The following is an 18,524-nucleotide window of genomic DNA, read 5'->3' as shown; positions in this document are numbered from 1 at the left end:
TCCGGAGACACGAGTCAGCTGCTGTGTGGAGGAACCGGAGGACTCGAGCTGAGGTACAATTCCGCCAACACGAGTCGAACCTGAGTCACCTCGTGTGTCCGGAAGGGGCCATAGTGACTTGGGGTCAAACATACCCTCTCAGCCTCAGCTACCACATAGTGTTGTTGGGTGGATAAAATGGAGGACAGGAAGAATGTTTGCCACTTTGGGAGCCCAGTGGAGAGAAAGGTAAGTTATAAATGAAATAAATACCAAATGTTCAAACGTTGGAATACGCATATGCCTGGAGCCGGATTCAAATTCTAACTAAGTCGCAAACTTTCCTTCCATAAAGTGAGAACAAGACGTATCTATCTCAGAAAGTAGTTGCAAGAGAGTGAAAACACGACGGCCCGGCTCCAGCTAAAAGCCAGCCATCACCGATTTTCCCGGGGCAACCACCGGAAGCAGTGAGTTGCGATTCACAGAGGTCTCCCTGCCTTCAGTGGGGCTGTGTTGCGACTAACACTTAACAGGCTGAAGTCAGGATCTGTTAAACAAATTAACAGGTGCGATTAAAAAAAACCCCAGCAAAGTCTCCTGGCTCTTCAAACAGAAGACAGGCAGCAAGATGCCAACTGAAAACTTCTTGGGAAAGGGTACGTTAAAAAAAACACCCTTAATAAATGAATGAATAATAATAAAACGGCATCATCAGAATGAGAACGCCAATAAATTCCTAAGTACCTGACAAAAGAACAACACACTGTCTGAGATAAAAACCAGCGATTTAAAAAGCTAGGGTTTGAAACCCCCCCAATGCCTTCTTGCCATTCGACCACCAACAAACTACCCACTCAAGTGGACCAAGTTTACTCTAGGCCAGTGGTGGTGAACCTTTGGCACTCCAGATGTTATGGACTACAATTCCCATCAGCCCCTGCCAATTGGCCATGCTGGCAGGGGCTGATCGGAATTGTAGTCCATAACATCTGGAGTGCCAAAGGTTTGCCACCACGGCTCAAGACAGAGCAAACCCCAGTCTCTATGGGTCCCAACACCAAAGCTCGCCAAAGCATAGGGGAGCGAGCAGAACGTGTCCTTTGGACGTATCTACAGCAGCCTATATGTCTCCCATATTTTGCCGAGCCCACAGATGTTACCCCTCCCCCCCCCAACTTATGCTGTTTCTTAGAATCCAGTTAGTTTCCTTTCCAATCAGGAAGGGAGAAAAGCTAGAAACATCTTTTCATGCATCATATTTTTCCCTCCAGAGATTTCTCAAGAGGAGATTTCTGCCTGTTTGGTGTGTGCATGTAAGAGAGCGCGAGTGAGTGAAGGGGTACATTTATTTTCTCATCTGCTCTTTAGGGTTTTGTGGCTTTTTAAAAAAAAAGTACAGAGAGATAGAAGGAGAGACAGAGAGAGGGAGGGGGGGGAGAAGTCTGTTTTGCCTTCAAGGCAATATTTCTGGAGCCAATCGGAATGTAGCATCCACCCTTCCCTACTCTCTAATTAAAGGGTTTAAGCAAGCTGGCTGGGTTAGATTTCTTACACATTTTCCCTGGAGGAGGACAGGAGCAACAGCTATTACTGGAGCAATGACTGAGTAAGCCTACTCAGGAGGAGGAGGAGGAGGAGAAGGAGGAGGAGGAGGAGAACAGTACTTGCCCAAAGTCAGAAGCCACCTTGCCGACTGTGCTTAGTTTCATTGCTGGACTGGCGGATCTTCCATTGGTGGGACCCTTCTCATCATGAGTGGATCCTTTGACAAGAAGATCACTAGCATCTTGACAGACATCTCCAGCTCCCTGAGTTGCCATGTGGCCACCAAAGACTCCCCCACGCTCCCTGAATCGTCCATCACGGACCTCGGGTACTACAGCACCCCGCATAACCAACACGAGTATTACCCCAGCCAACCTTACACCCAACCGATGAATCATTATGCGTACCATCCCCAATTTAACCTGAACGGATTAGGGGGGGCTGGGACTTACTCCCCAAAGTCTGACTACCCCTACAGCACTTCTTACAGACAGTATGGATCTTTCCGGGACCAGCAGCTGCCCAGCCAAGAAGCAGGTAAGAACGCTTTGTATACTTTGCAAGCGGGGACTCCAGGATGTGAGTCTGAGTCGGAATGAATCGAGTGGTGTTTTTTACAGGCCTTGAGAAACTCCTGCATTGCAGAACCGTCCCCCCCCCCCCACCACCACCTTCTTCTGTTGGAGGCGAGTATGGAGAGAGGGTGTCCTATTGTAGTTGAAGAACACCTGTGCCACTTTCCAGAAAACTGTTGAATTGGAAAGTCCCCTTTGGCTCAAATGCCCCAGAAAGCACCCAGAACCCTGCTTGGATCCTAACCATGAACCTCCTGAAAGGAATTAGCTCTCTGTCCCCCAAGCTCTGTGCCCTGAATTTGTACACTCGTGCGATTTTCAAATCACTTTTCACACCAAACGGCATTCTCCTTCAGTAATGAGGAATTGTCAAATTGGGATCCAATTTGGGATCCAAGCCACCCCCAGCCGTAAATCAAGAACAAAAACACCAAAATGCGACTAAGAAAATCTATCATTCAGCATTATTCCCTTGCCCCCCACCTAAATTCTAGCATTTCTGTAAACAACCCACAGAATTTGTCGGTGTATAGAGTCTGACGGGGATGGCCATGTCTGTCAATTGAGAATTCGGAGTTATACAATGTTTAGTTCTTGGTTAAGGTGTAAAGTGCAGGTTAAATTATAAGCCCATTGGTTTTCGTTCTTGAGCAAGAGGAGAAAAGGAATCGGAACTACCTTTCCCCCCCTGTCAACATTGTCATTCTTTAGTAAACACCAAAGAAGATTACTTTGAAAAGAAATCGTTCAGAGGGGATAGAGTTTTGTAAGATTACCGTGAGAGGAAACCCCCGTCCAGTTTAGGAATGATCGCCAACTTGTTTGTGTGTTTGTGCCTCGGATTGTGCACCAGTCAACTGTTGTACGGATGCCTAGAATTTCTTCTTTCGCTTAAATGAGGATTGGATGTCTCTTTGTGAGAAACCTCAAGGCTAATTCTGTGAGGGTTTTTTTTAATTTGAGGGCAAAAGCAGCCTGTTCCCTCCCCCTTCAAAAATGAAGTGTCCGCTTTGTTCAGCCTTTTGCAAAGTTTCCAAATATTTATTATCCGCGAGTGGCTTTTTCTCTCTCCCACTCATGCAAACAGACGGCACAAATTGCCGTTTTCTTCTCGAAGTCTAGAGACGTTAAAAATCCAACGCTGTGAGACAGGGGAGTGTTTGGTTTGGGTTGTGTCAGTGAAAAAAAAATAGGACAGGGAACACTTTAAACTCAAAAGATGGAAAAAGAAACTACATCCAGCACTGTTTAGTTGGAAGGCAGTGCGGGTTGCTCTCTTTGAGTATATATGAGGCGGGTTGCTCTCTGAGTATATATGAGGCAAAACCAGCCACTGAGAGGGGACAGACTCCGCTTGAAACCAGCACAGCTTGATTCCAAGAAAATGGGTTCGGGACAAGGCTGTAAAGGCGACAAAAGTTTCTATCTGCAAACAAAACTGCAGATTTTATAGGTTAACAGACCAAAGATGCTGGCTGGACATTCACGGCCTAGAATTCACGCCCTCACTCCCCACAAATATTTCAGGAAGGGAACATGGGGGTTGTGCGGTTCCGACTGTCCCCGCGTAACCGGACAATACTTCCTGCCCAGAGAAGAAAATAAATACATCAGGGATCTAAGAAAGACAGATAAAGAGACAGTTATATAAAAAAAAAAACTACAAGCCATGTCAAACTGGAATGGGACAGTTGAGCTGGTGAGCCACGAGGTCTGAGATGGATCAAAACCAGCTAGGCCGAAGTCACATATTTCTGAGGCGAATCGAGACTTGTACATGTTAAAAATATTACTTTTTGATATAGAGAATGTGTAATGGGACGAAAAGGGCACTTCGGGGTGTGTGAAAACAGGACAACAGTCGAGTCAAAGGAAAAATCAAAAGACCAGAAAAATACCAAGGGGAGAGGGGGAGAGAGAGAGAGAGAGAGAGAGAGAGAGAGAGAGAGAGAACAAAAAAGTGATAAACGATGGGGAAGGTGGATTCTTCAAGGATTTGAATATTTTCTTTATCAAAATCTGCTTCTGTAGTTTTCCTTTAAGCAGAATGTAATGAAATCCTTGAATCCCGGGCTGGGGGCGTCTTTGCTTTTTATATTCTTAGGCAGTTCTGATACTGCGTCTTTCTTAGGAATAACAATTGATTATAACAATCTCCAGAATTTGAGATCCAAAGAGTTGAATGAATTGGTCAAGCAAATACATCCAAAAGCACACAATGACCCACTGGCCTCTGGTTATCTCAGTTGGCCCCAACCAATCTGGTCCTAAAAGAAGATGATTTCACAGGAAACATTTTCAGAGGACTATGAAGTAGAGGCAGCTGTCTGGCTAGAGCGCTTTGCAAACTGCTTGTGTAGTAGGAGAGATCCGGAGAGCAGAACAGAGAAAGCTGCTAAGTCAACTGGATAACTTTGGTGTTCCTGGTTGTAGGGTGCCATTAAATTACTTCTCAGAGAGCAGGAGTTTGGGGGTTGGGAGTTTTGGGCCCTCATGTGTTTGCATTCAACACAGCAAGAGAGAAAAAAAGGTTGTAACAAGAGATCAGTAGCCATTCTGGAATTACGGGAAACTGCCTATCTCAAAGGTCTGGTTCACCTGTAAACAGAATGAAATAAACAAGGTCACGGGATGTTTCTTGATCCCAAGATTTCATTCATTCTCCTCTCCAAAGGGCTGGGGATTTGAATTCGTCTGCTAAAATATATTTGCACCTTCCGAATTTTATGGAAGGCTGCATAAAAGCAAGCAGTTTAGAGAATCTTCACCCGTTCCTTTTTTAAAAAAGTGATTTGCAAAGATGATTGAGTCTAACAGGATTTCTTTCTTTCTTTCTTTCTTTCTTTCTTTCTTTCTTTCTTTCTTTCTTTCTTTCTTTCTTTCTTTCTTTCTTTCTTTCTTTCTTTCTTTCTCCCACTCACTTCCCCAGTTTCAGTGAAAGAAGAACCAGAACCAGAAGTACGAATGGTAAACGGGAAACCCAAAAAAATCCGAAAGCCACGCACGATTTATTCCAGCTATCAGCTGGCCGCTTTGCAAAGGAGATTCCAGAAGGCGCAGTATCTGGCGTTACCAGAGAGGGCAGAGTTGGCTGCACAGCTTGGACTCACGCAAACACAGGTAAAAACTCCAGATGCAAAACAAAACGCAAGCTTCTATTTTGTCTTTCTGCCTCTGTTTAGGGGACAACGAGATGACGCAAGCCCAACACAATTTGGGGTCGTTGCTGAGTTTGAATGGGCTTAGAAGGGAAAGGACGGTACTTTTTGCAAGCAGGCAGGGGCCAAATCAAATCAAAATAAATGATTTGGGGTCCTTAGTTTACTTGCTGTCAAGAAAAGCCTCTCTGTGAGTTTGTTAACTTTTTGGCCCCAGAGACCAGGTCAATTAATACAAAATTAAAAGCCTGCAGCTAAAAAAATCTGAGTTGGTATTTTGAACCAATATCTGCAGTCCAGCTCCCTCTGTAATTTTTTCTGTACCCTCACCTCAATCTGATCTCTGTGTGCAGATTTTTTCTTCCCCCATCTTTGGTCTCCCCGTACCTTCTGCCCTTTGTCTGCCTCACTCCTCCCATTCCTAATTTCAATTTTAATTTGACCCCCGTTCACACCAGTCTTGTACATCTGTCATTTGGTAGTTGTGCCAGTTATCCACCTGGCTAGCCTGATCTTGTTAGATCTCGGAAGATAAGCAAGGTCGGCCCCAGCTAGGACTTGGTTAGGAGACCGCCAAAGAATACCAGGGTCGCTATGCAGAGGAAAGCAATGGCCCATCTTCTCTGCCCATCTCTTGCCTTGAAAAACCTACAGGGTTGCCCTAAGACAGGAGCATCATGATGGCGCTTTGCACACAGGTCTGACCTCTCTCAGCCTCCCCCAATGGAATGTTTGCGCACATTCCATGACCTCACGGCAAAGGTTTGGGGTGGGAGGTCTGAAAATAGAACCCTGGACAGTTTTTATGTTGCCATAAAAAGTCAGGTGGCATGTCCTCTGACGGTAGTAACCGTCCTGATTCAATCGTGAGTGTTCTCTGCAATATGCACTTCAGTGGTCAGAAATGTGGGGCAAAGAACAGAGATGAGGGCTCAGATCTCTCCCCCTGTTTCCCCGTCTGCCACCAGCAGACTCAAGACTTGGCTGAGGTTCAGAGATCTAGATAGAGGTGCTGACTGGCTTGAGAGGAGAGGGGAACGGCACCAGAAAACATGTGGGCGAGGCTGTGCAACATATATGATCCTCCAGCTTCTCCTTGTACCTTCTGAATCAAGCAAGAAGGAAGTTGGGAGGGAGGGAGGGAGGGAGAGCCTTCCTTGAGCTTGTAGATGAGCTGGTGAGTGGTTTGGAGGTTGCCTTGGGAAAGAGGGAGTAGGCCATTTCTTAGGTGTGATAGGAAACCAACCCACACCTCCGGGAGTTTGATCTTTTTCTGAAGCCTTCTCTGTGTTGTTTGGCTCTTTGAAGGAGGCTGGGCTAGATAGACCTGTGATGCCTTTGAACACAAACAACCGGCCAGGAAGGAAGGAGCATAAGCAAAGTATGGTGCTGAACAAGTTTAGGGAAATGAAGTCAGGAGAAGCACAGGTGCCAGGATTTAATCAAGACCATTCTGGCTAGCCATTGATGGATAGAGCTTCATTGGCGCTCAGGTCCACCAGAGCCCAGTTCTCAGGTCCGAGCACCTATGATAGGTAAGAGGCTGTCTCTGAGCATGTGCAAAGTATTTTCCATTCTAGCCTGACCTTCTGCAGGCTCATTTGCTCAGCTCTCTGTAGTTCAGAGGCAAGGTTTCGGTGGTTTCTCTTCAAGGAAGGCTTCGACCTGCGTGCCACTCTTTTCTCCCCAAGTAGCTACTGTCTGCAAATCCAAAACTAGCACCACAAGATTCGGTTCCAGTTGTTCCCCAAAGGCAGTCTAAACCGATTTCTCTAATCCTCTAGAAACACAAAACACATTTTCTGGGAAGCTGGTCTCTCATCGAGTGTGCCAGCGGAACTTTCTGTCCAATCCGTGCTCAGCGGCTCGTTGACTTTGGAGATGAAGAAAATGTCTCCTCAGAAACGCATTATGACAGTGTAGAAATTGTGCACTCAGAGACCGGTCGGGCCAGAAGGCTGACGAAGGCCATCTTGTCCGGCTTTTCCTGAGGACCAGGCAACACAATACGTGGGAGGGCTGTGATCACATCGCCTGAGATTTCATCTCTGGATTGGGGCCACCATGCGGAGGTGGATCGTTTCCTCACGCTGTTTCTCTGACAGGAACGGCTCCCCATTTCAGCTGCTCCCCGTGGCTAAGGCGACAAACACATATCCCCTCCCTGCATCTCTAGGAAGATGATAGTTAAAGTTGTGGAAATGGTGTTAGGATTAACTACCTCCCTTCTTTAGTGGTGTGGCTTTGGTCCAGACCAGAGGCACTTCCCATGGGTTCTTTTTTTTATACATATAAAAGTGAAAGACCCATTACAAATTTCCTGATCAAATTTATTCTTCAGAGAGAGGGTCCATCAGACCCCTCACATAAAACTCTGGGAAATTCAGTCAAGTTCTTTCCTGCGGAAGAGTCAGCTCTGAAAATCATCTGAAGCATAGATAACTGAAGAAAAAGGATATAAGGCATCTATATTCAGGTGTGTGGAGGAATATAGCAAATGGAGATGGAAGAGTTGAGATGCAGAGAGGCTGGGAAGAATTTCTTTGAACTCAACAAATCTTGGGATATTTTTCTTATGCAGTGAGACAAAAGAACGACATACTTTGAGGGCATCTGTACAGTTCTTTTTCTTCATTGTGAAACAGCCACTGTCTCCCACCCTCTGTAAAAACATTGGGGGCTAGGGTAAAGAGTTACCATACAAACTGGAACATTTTTTTTTAAAAAAACATTGCCATTCACCATGATTTTGCCTTATGAAAAAAAAGTATATTTTGATTCTCAATTCACAATTCAGAGCAAATCTCACAATTCTTTTCCCAATTCACCATATTTTGTCACAAGCCAATTTTTTCCCAGAGTTCCCAGGGCAGAAATCACCAATATTGGGTAAAAAAAAAATCATAATAATCAGTGTAGCAAAACTTCTCCATTTGTATAAACACCCTTTCCCTAAGCGAGTTGCAAAGGATAAATTTGGGCTTCAGTCGGAATTGAAGCTTCTTTTACATTTAGAAATTGGATTTTAGTTGTTTTTTTTAAAAAAAGAATTAAATCAGATTTAAAAAATCACAAGTCCCTCTAATGTTCTTTTCTCATTTGTATTTTTTTAAAAAGAGAAACATAAATATATGCAAAATCCAGATCTCGAAGAAATATCAACATGGTCCTGTAATCATCAACAAGAAAAAAATCTCATGCCTGTTAAATAAGCAAACAATGGATTATAATCATAACGATTCTCTAAGTTCCCCAAAATATACATTCTAATACCACACAGATATTGCTCAAAATAGGTCACAGAAAACAAGAGGAAGAATTCTCTTATAGTTCTTATAGCACAGTATGGACATAGTCCCTCAAACTTCCAGAGCAAATTTGGCGCGTTAATATTAAACACGGTTTCTTTTATGAAGAAAATGTTGGTTTGTATTAATTTGTCAAATTAAATTATATTTACACACACACACACACACATACACACACACATACACATACACACACTGGGGGGCGGGGGACTGAATTGGGAGAATCTAGATTTTGACTTCTAGCTGGTAAACACGAGGGATGCTATTTATTTTATATTTTCTTTCCCTGTATCTGTTCTGGCCTGGATTCTGGTCCCACCTACGTGGATCAAAATTCAAATCTGTGGCCTGCGTGTTTGTTTCCTTACCCAGGCCTTAAGGAGGTCAACAGGGAGGGTCAAAGATTTTAGGAATGCGATGCTGACCAAAGGCACTGATGGACAGAGATGAGAAGGCCTTTTTTACAAGCCGGCCTTTGTAATTGCCTTGATCTAAATAAAGCAGGGAGGCTTGCGTGCTTTGGGGTTCTGGAAAGCCAGGAGCGTTGTGGCAGCGTTGCGGTGGCCACCTAAGAGGGCTGAAAATTGCAGCCAGTAAAATGTCCCTGGGACGAATGGGTGGAAAGGTTTGTGTTTATGTGGATGCTGTGACCAGGAAGGAATTTTCCCCTCAGGTCAGATTGGTTAGTGACCTAGGAGTGATTTTCTTACAGCAGTGTAAATACTTGGCTCACTCACGTGAGTCATCTGGAACGCTTTGCTCTGTTGGGTGATTTTGGCTCATGCCACCATCGAGTCCCCCGTGATTATCAGAAAGGAATTTCCCTCCCGGGTCAGATCGGATAGCATGTGACCCAGGAGGGATTTTGGCCTAATTCAGTAGGGCAATGTTTGGGTCACTTGCCTTAGTCATCTGGGCTCTTCCTTTTTCGGGTTCTTTTCTGATTTTCCACTGTATCTTCTCACAAGGATTTGTAGGGTAATGTAGGCAGCTACCCAGTCACCTACCCAGTGAGATTCTTGTTCACCTTGTTAGATCTCTCTTCAACACCTTGATAGAGCAAAGACTTTTTGCGGTCTTCAAACATGTTTTTTCTCTGGTTGTACAGATTGATGAGTTAAGAATATCTGGACTTTTTGCAAAGTGTTTATAATTGACAGGGGTGAGTCATCTTTCTGCACAGATGTGTGTACATGTTTTGGGTGGCAAGCCATTTTGGGTAGTGTCTTGGCGATGAGAAAATTTGTTCCTTAAACCGTTGAACTGCACAACACAGAAAGAGTCTCATGAACTCTGGGATATTTTGGACACGCTGACTGAAAAAAACGATGTGCTTTTTCATTGGACATGAGGGGGAGCTATTCCTTTAATCTTAGTGGGACTGAGTTCTTTGGATACCTTTATCGCAGTTTATACATTTGATTTTGGGACCCTGTAGATGAACAACATCATTCTTCTAGTACAGTTCCCTATCCTGGGATACATTTAGGGCCCAATCCAGTTTAGCACTCTGGCACCGTTCTTGGCATTTCAGCAACGTTTTCCAAAAGAAGAAGAAGAAGATTTATACCCCACTTTTCCCTCCTGTAAGGAGACTCAAGGTGGCTTACAAGCTCCTTTCCCCTCCTCTCCCCACAACAACCACCTTGTGAGCTAGATGGAGCTGAGAGAGCTCTGAAGAACTGTGACTAGCCCAAGGTCACCCCACAGGAACGTAGGAGTGCAGAAACACATCTGGTTTACCAGATAACCCTCTGCCACTTGTGTGGAGGAGTGGGGAATCAAACCCAGTTCTCCAGATTAGAATCCACCTGCTCTGAACTACTACACCACGCTGGCTTTCACACTCATTGGTTCCCACCAGAGCTGAACCACGTCCACCTCTGTCCCGGGCATGCTCGCTCATCAGTACTGGGCTGATAAACCATACCTAGGCCGCTAACATAATATGCAACTTCCTCGCATCCTTTCCTGTGAGGAACAACCTGAAGTTAAGTGCTCGGTGAGAACTTTGGCTGACTTTGCCCAATTTGTTCAGTCCTTTTGTGTCTTCACAATCCGTCATTTCAATATTTAAATAACTACCAGGCAACATGTTCTTAAGGCTACAGTTCGTGAGACTGGAGAACTAATTGGTTCGGAGTGGCCAGTTGCCATCGTTCACAGCACGAGTCACCACTGCTGGTGTTGGTGGTGGTGGTGGTGGTGGTGGGGAGATCTAGTGCCCAGCCCCACCACGGGGCTCTTTCACAACTCACCCCACAGGGTTTAACCTACTCCTTCCCTCTCCCTCTTCCTTGTTTTGGCCACAAGCAGTTTCTCCCTCCTAAGCGCCTTCCTTCCCCGCCTGCCACCCACTATCTTTCATCCTTCCTGCGCCGCTCTTGCGAAGTGGGGCACAAATGGTGTCATGCCCCAGAAGCGCTATCAAAAAAAAAGGGTTTCCAGCCTACTGGGGCCACACTCCCGGCCCCACCCTACATTTCAACACCGCGGTCCCAACCCTGATGCTCTTGGCAGTCGCATCTGAAAGCTTGTAAAACGTCTGCGAGGTTTTGTTGCAAAGGCTTCTTATCCCTTTTGAAACCGGACTAGGGAACCTTGCCCGGTCCAGCAAATCGGCCAACGTGGCGCTTGTATTTTTGGAGGGGAAAGAAGGCATATTGTGTCTCTTCAGTGTGGGGGATCTCTGAAGCCAGCCGAGGCGTCTTTTGAAAACGCGGCTTTTCCGCCCTGTTGCCTGACTGGTTCCTGAGCTTTTGACAGCTGACAGACAGAAATGAAACTGGCGAGGCTTTCCCTTTCCCGTTGACACTTCGCGACGGAAAGAGGACGCTGTCAAGGAGGAAAGGATGGACGCATTTCTTTCTGAAAATGGAAACAGCCTCTTGCTCCACCTGCCTGTGTTTGCTGCTGCGAATGTTTTAGAGGCAAGCCCATATTATCCACTCCTTCCCAGCCAAACTTCATACTTTCTCTCTGCAAAGGACTTTCTCTCTGCAAAGGACTTTCTCTCTGCAAAGAATATCAAAGCAAAGCCCAGTTTCCCCCACCCTATTTCCTTAGGCATCTGTGCCCACCACAGAGAGAGGGATTCTTCCTCTCTATGGTGATTTATTTCTTTTAAAAGAGGTGTTAACACACCCCGAATTCCAGTTTCTAACACCAGTTATAATATACACACCGCGAGAAACAAATTCACTATAAGATCAGTGACAAGGATATTTTTTCCCCACAAGTGTCAGTACTGAAAACCAAAGTCAAAAATGGAGCCAATACTTTTTTTTTTTGCTGTCAACTCACAGCTGATTTATGGGGACCCAATTTTCAAGGTGGGAGGTAATTTGCCATTGCCTCTTCATCATGGCTCTGGGTTCCTTAGAAGTTGCCCATCCTAATACAAACATGGCCGAATCCTTCTTCGCTTCTGAGATTTGAGGAGCCTGGTGCCACCCGGGTCACAGTTGAATAAATTTAGGTTCACATTAAACCCAAATTCCAAGACCACCATGTCTTGGAATTGGAGCAGCAGTGGCGTAGGAGGTTAAAAGCTCATGTATCTAATCTGGCAGAACCGGGTTTGATTCCCAGCTCTGCCGACTGAGCTGTGGAGGCTTATCTGGGGAATTCAGATTAGCCTGTACACTCCCACACACGCCAGCTGGGTGACCTTGGGCTAGTCACAGCTTTTCGGAGCTCTCTCAGCCCCACCTACCTCACAGGGTGTTTGTTGTGAGGGGGGAAGGGCAAGGAGATTGTCAGCCCCTTTGAGTTTCCTGCAGGAGAGAAAGTGGGGATATAAATCCAAACTCTTCTTCTTCTTTGTTTTAAGATATCTCTGGAGTGCCATCTTGAAGAAACCTGTGCAGAAACATGGTTCAATTTTGTGAACCTGTGGCATATACTCTGTGGAGCTTTCAGAAGTTGTCAGTTTGCTAGTCGTAGTTCAAAGCTCCACTCCAGGTGTCTGTGAGACATTCAGAACAGGATTCCTCATGCTTTCCTTCTGTCCCTCAAAAAGACTTCCCTAAGGTTCTAGCAAGTGGGCGACAACAGTCCCAGCACAGCAAAACAGTCTCGGAAAAGGGGCTCTTTAAACTATGACCCTGGTATTTCATGTGTATTTGGCTTGGCAGCTGACTGAGGAGCTCTGCAGTCAAACTACCTCACTAGCGAACAGCAGTGGGAATGTTGCCATGCTAACAGGAGGGAGGGAAAGATTAGCCTTTGTTAGAAAAAAATGCCCAGGTTGTCCATCCAGCCCTTGAATCTGTTTACAGTACCAGGTGAAGACGTTAAAAAGTGCACAATACTGTCCCCACGTATATGAAACCACATTTTCACTTCTCCTTTTTTCTTTCTCACTTCAGGTAAAAATCTGGTTCCAGAACCGGAGATCCAAGTTCAAGAAGCTGTACAAAAATGGCGAGGTCCCCCTGGAACACAGCCCCAATAACAGTGACTCCATGGCTTGCAATTCTCCGCCATCGCCCACCATTTGGGACAGTAATACCCACAACAACCCGGCCAACAGGGGCCAGCTCCCTCAGCCGCTTTTGTACAACTCCCCCCCAAGCTACCTGGAGGACCATAACTCTTGGTACCACCATCAAAACCTGAGCGGGCCTCAGATACAGCAGCAAGGAGCTCCGCCCACTTCTGGCTCGATGCATCACCCGTCTCCGGGGCCTCCGCCCAATCCTGGAGCAGTGTATTAACCTTCTTCGCCTCCTGGATGAAACCAGTGGAGCAGGAAAAAAGGAATGACGGAGAAAGAGCGAAGGAGACAGAGAGGGTGAAGCCGACAGACAGCAACAAGTCAAAACGCTTTGATATGTTTTGTAGGACATGTACACATTCCATCTCATCTCAGGAACAAGCGAACTGTGACAGGGTTAAGATGCTGGGGAGATGAAAAAACTAGGTGGAAGGGGACAAGTGGGAGAGAATTGGTGCTCCGCACTGTACAAGAACTAATTTGGTTTTTACCCAAACAATGCCACCAAACCCCACCTTTCCTACGTGGTCGATCTGTGGGCCGTTTCTTCTCCGCCACCAAAGGTAGCTTCATGAAGAAGACATCCAACTGTCTCAGTGGGAGAAGAGCCAAGACTCACACCACACAAAGCCAGGTTTTCAAAAAAAAAGAGGAAGTGTATGACTGGGTTCCCGCCCCCCCCCCCATCCCTTTCTCTTTGTTTGTTCAATGTGTTTGTTAAGCTTCCCAAAGCAAAATGGTTTTTAGAAAGGTGTCGTCTCGAGGACGGTGAAAGAGTTGGCAGGGCTCCAAAAGCCGTCATCCGTAGTACGATCAGGATTTGCTGCGTTACTCACCCGTGCAAATACACAACAGGGGATGATTTAAGAGTTCATCTCTCTCTTCCTGTTTCCCTTCGCAAATATCCGATTAGAAATGTTAAAGGGTGCTTAAGAAAGGATGGTAAAACATTGCCACCAGGGTATTTTTAATTTTTTTTTTTTAAAAAAAGAGTGTTCAGGACTAAAATCAGTTCGTCAAAATGTTGCAGAGAAGCAGAGAGTATATGTATTCAGAAAAAGTTTTCTGAGGCTGATTCTGCATGGGCCAAAAACAGCAGTGTGAAAATGGTGTGAAAAGGGTGTAAAAGGGTTTAAAACAGTGTGAAAGGGTTTTCACACCATTTTCACACCGCTATTTTTTGGCCCATGCGGAATCAGCCTTAGAGAACTGGTGGTGACGTAGAATGAGGGAAACAGAAGAGAAGATAGTTTCTGAGCTCAGGCTGTTTCATGCCTGTTACTGGTAGGAGAGTCTGTTTAGGAGATCTGAGATCCAGTTTGTCTGCTATTGTGAATCTGCTGGTGTTAAAAAGTCCCAATAAAAAAAGGAACGTTCTGTTCTGATAGACAAGTCCAAGCCGAATCAGGGCGAAGATTTGGCTCGTGGGGACAGAGACACGCAGGTACCTGTGTGTCTTCCCTTGAGGGCCGAAAAGCAACTCAAGGAGAGAAGCAATCTGCACGAGGCATATGGTCAGAGGAGGGTTAATGCTTTCTCCCCCAGTGGCCCTGACCTAAATTCCCCCCACATCTCTTTTCAACCTTAACAAAATTGGTCATGGATGATCCATTCACAGATCCTGGATCATCAGGTCCAGCTTGACTCTTTGATACTGAAAACTGAGAAGTCGAAGCATCGTTCTAGTACTGAGTGAGGTCATGGGGAGGGGAGAAAATCTGAGCTTCATAACATCGGCTGGTCTTAGCTCTTTTTTGAAGTAAACCGACACTCCTGTTTACACAGGATTAAAGAGGCAAAGGGTTTGGATCTTTGGTTGTTACCTGCTGATGCTGGAGATTGGACGGGGAGGGGGAAAAGATGGGGAGTGGGGTTTGATCTCAGTTATTAAGGTCACTCTAGGTTTGCATCCCATTAGTAGCCCAAATTTATGCTGAGGCCAAATTTAGAAACAAAACTCCCTTTCTTTACTGGGGTGTTTGTATTTTATATTCTAAAATTGTAAAAGTGGGGGGGGGAATCTTCTTTTATGCCAGTTCCAAACAAGAGATCCTTCACATCTGCATCAGCATTACCACCCAGATGTTTTCTTCCTTGTATACCTGATGTCCATTGATACCACTTAACAATCTGACCTTCATTTAGGGTTTTTAAGGGGATGGAGAGGGGACAAATGTTTATTTAAAAATTTAGGAAAATATTTAAAATACTTTGGGGGATGATTTAAGTTATTTTTTTGGAAAAAAAGAAAAGTGAAAAATCGCTAATTGTCTTAAGTGTTGCTCATCTCACGTCATTTTAAGCTATTGTCAAAGCAGAGAGCTTATTTTTTAAAAAAAGAACCAGAACAAATCCATCTTGGATATTTTTTTAAATAAACAATGGTGTGTGCGCGTTTTTTTAAAAAAAAGAGCTGCGGTTTTAATAAGCGTTCTCTTGTGTTGTACAGTGTCAAGGTTCCTATTTATGTTGCCTTGTATAATACGTGGAGAGGGAGAAAGGGACTGTAAATATGGCTGATTTGTATAAAGCTTATTTCAAAGTTTTAAAAAAGTTTCTTTTTCTTGTTTTTTTTAAAAAAACTGACTTGGGGAAAAAAAAGAAAGAGCAGTATCTCTTTGAGATGAAAACTGTGTTCCAGCTTCCTTTCTGCTTTGGTAGTGACCAGAAACTTTATGTATAATGTTAATAAAACTATTTTAAATCTTGGAAGACTGTGCTTTTCTTTTCTTTCAAAATGCTGCAGTTGGATCCCTGTGGGTTTTTTTGCAAATCTCTGGCTGCAAATCTCTGCATAGGCATTCAGCAGCTTATGTGTATTTTCCCCAGAATTCTACATTTGTCATTTTCCGTGCTCGGAGCTGACAGATATTTGTCTCTGTCGTTCAATACAGGTTTGTGTAGCCTTAGTTTGCCTTGGGGCCGTGCAGCAATGGGAGAGGGGGTTTAACCCTTCAACTGCCACTCTAGTTGACTTCTGAACATTAGCTCTCCTGCCTTGTTGTTAGCATTTTAAAGGGATAAGTTTGGCTTAGTAAAGAATATCTCTTTTCTCCTTTAAACTGCTAACAACAAAGCAGGGATCCTTGTATGGAATAGGAAAACAGAGTTGAGGCTGAAGAATTAAAGCTCCTCTCCCTTCCCTGCATGACCCCAAGGCAAAGGGCTAAACAAGACTCAATTCGCTTTGTGTAGGGAGAGATTTTCTTGCATGACCTTCTCCTCCTCTCTTTGGGCCCCCATTAAATTAAGCATCACAATGCAAGACATTGAAGGACCAATTCTCATAATGGCTTCAATACGTGATGTCAGTTGTTCAGCATGCTGGAGATGGTCATGTGAAGGTGTGGAACTTTTTAATATCTCCATCACTGTTGAAATGAGCAGCGGGTCATCAATTTCTGCACACGTCAGTTTGGTTATGCCATTTTTTTTCGAGTGCATTCCAATAGAGTACATTCCAGTAGACCGTGGTGGTGAACCTTTGGCACTCCAGATGTTATGGACTACAATTCCCATCAGCCCCTGCCAATTGGCCGTGCTGGCAGGGGCTGACGGGAATTGTAGTCCATTACATCTAGAGTGCCAAAGGGTCACCAACATAGGAGTATAATCTAGTCAAGTGTGACTGCCCTGGATTATTGAGATTTTTAGGGCAGAGGGTGTTTTTCCTGCTTTTTTGGCATTGTGACTCTTGACATGAAGGGAAGATGGCATGGTATGGCTTGATCCCAGAAGCTAAGCAGGGCCAATATTTGAATGAGAAATTTCCAAAGGCGACATTGCAGGGGAAGGCAATGACAAACCGTCTCTCCTTTCCACTTGCTTTGAAACCCCCTTGCTGGGATGGCCTTTGGTCAAGTGCAACTTGACAGCACTCGGGCCCCTTCCGCACATGCAGAATAACGCACTTTCAATCCACTTTCCCAAGTGGATTTTGCCACTTCGCAAAGTGCATTAAAGTGGATTGACAGTGCATGATTCTGCACGTGCGGAGAGGGCCTCACGTATGTAAACCATTCTTGCTGTAGAGACCACAGCTGACCGATTTGCATTGGGGAAGGGAAAGGAAGACTTTGAGCACACGTTCGATATGTATAGCAGAACATATGATAAAAGTAATCTCCACTTATTGATTTGTTCATACGATTCATTCCAGCAATATGGGACATAACTTCCTATGCCCACAGAGATCAGTCAAAAAGGTAGATGGAAAGGCTATATTTTGGATACTAAGTGCAGAAGTTAAATGTAGTGGTTCATGCGTTGGAAGAGAACCTGCGACCAACGTTCAAATCCTCACTTGCCTTGAAACATAGACCTTTTGTGCATATTCTATTTGTCCAGTGGCTGTTTCCTTTGCGGTGAGGTTTCCCACAGTTTTTCTTGCACTCGACTTTCCCTCTCCTTGTTCTTCCCCCGCCCCTCTTCACTCCTCCAGAGGCAGTGACCTCTGTGAACCACTAGAAGGAACTCCTGTGGTGAGGGGGAGGAAAGGAGAGGGGAGCAATGAAAAAACCCGAACTAAGAGGAAACCATTGTTAAGGAGCTTTTCAAAATGGTGGGGTTTCTGTAATCTGTGGTGGGATAAGTGCCCAAGATGTGGAAGAGCATGCGTTGGCCAGATTCAAGCCCAGATGGAATGCACCCTCAGTCCAAAGCAGACCTAAATTGTGGTGTAGTGGTTAAGAGCAGGTGGATTCTAATCTGGAAAACCGGGTTTGATTCCCCACTCCTCCACCCGAGTGGCAGACTCTTATCTGGTGAACCGGATTTGTTTCCCCACTCCTACATTCCTGCTGCTGGGTGACCTTGTGGTAGTCACAGTTCTTCAGAACTCTCTCAGCCCCACCTACCTCCCAAGGTGTTTGTTGTGGGGAGAGGAGGGGACAGGAGCTCATAAGCCTCTGTATAGAGTCTCCGTACAGGGGTCTCCATACAGGAGAGAAAGGTGGGGAATAAATCTAAACTCTTCTTCTTCTATGTGTACAAAGGCCTTACTGTGTGACCTTAGCTCAGTCATTGCCTCTCCATGTAACCCAAGTCACAGGAGAGGAGAGAAACAGGTATGCTGTACTGAATTTCATTGGAGAAAGGATGGGATAAAAATGAACCAACCGTACAACAATGCCTACAAGGGTAAGGCTTGACCCACAGCTGAAGCCCCGGCCTACTTCACAAAGCCTACGCAACGCAACAGCTGACAGAAAGTGCGTCTTCAGTTTTATTTCAAACCACATTTCTGAACGTGACCTGAATAGATTAAAGTGTAAACACATCTGGCCTGGTTTTTTTAATGGACATTACCTTCAGCGTGAGGAACGAACATTTACCCAGTGCCCCCAGGATTTTTTCCACTATTGGCAATGTCGCAACCGAATTTTTGTTATGAAGTGGAAATCTGACTACAGGTGTGGGAGCACAGCTAAAGGGTGGAACCAGGATAAGGTGACCAGAT

At 45.1% G+C, this 18,524-nt stretch overlaps 1 protein-coding gene across 1 annotated transcript; it reads left to right on the top strand.

Moving 5' to 3' along the window:
• The first annotated feature begins 1,554 nt into the window (after positions 1 to 1,554).
• Positions 1,555 to 15,775, top strand: DLX3 (distal-less homeobox 3). Its single transcript, XM_048518319.1, has 3 exons — positions 1,555 to 2,064; positions 5,032 to 5,222; positions 12,939 to 15,775. The coding sequence occupies exons 1-3, from the start codon at positions 1,734 to 1,736 to the stop codon at positions 13,284 to 13,286; spliced, it is 870 nt and encodes a 289-aa protein (XP_048374276.1). The 5' UTR covers positions 1,555 to 1,733; the 3' UTR covers positions 13,287 to 15,775.
• Positions 15,776 to 18,524: the final 2,749 nt, after the last annotated feature.

Source organism: Sphaerodactylus townsendi, linkage group LG15, assembly GCF_021028975.2.
Source record: "Sphaerodactylus townsendi isolate TG3544 linkage group LG15, MPM_Stown_v2.3, whole genome shotgun sequence".
NCBI lineage: Eukaryota > Metazoa > Chordata > Lepidosauria > Squamata > Sphaerodactylidae > Sphaerodactylus > Sphaerodactylus townsendi.
The sequence above is the reverse complement of the archived record's forward strand: the minus strand, read 5'-3'. Positions and strand labels throughout refer to the sequence as shown.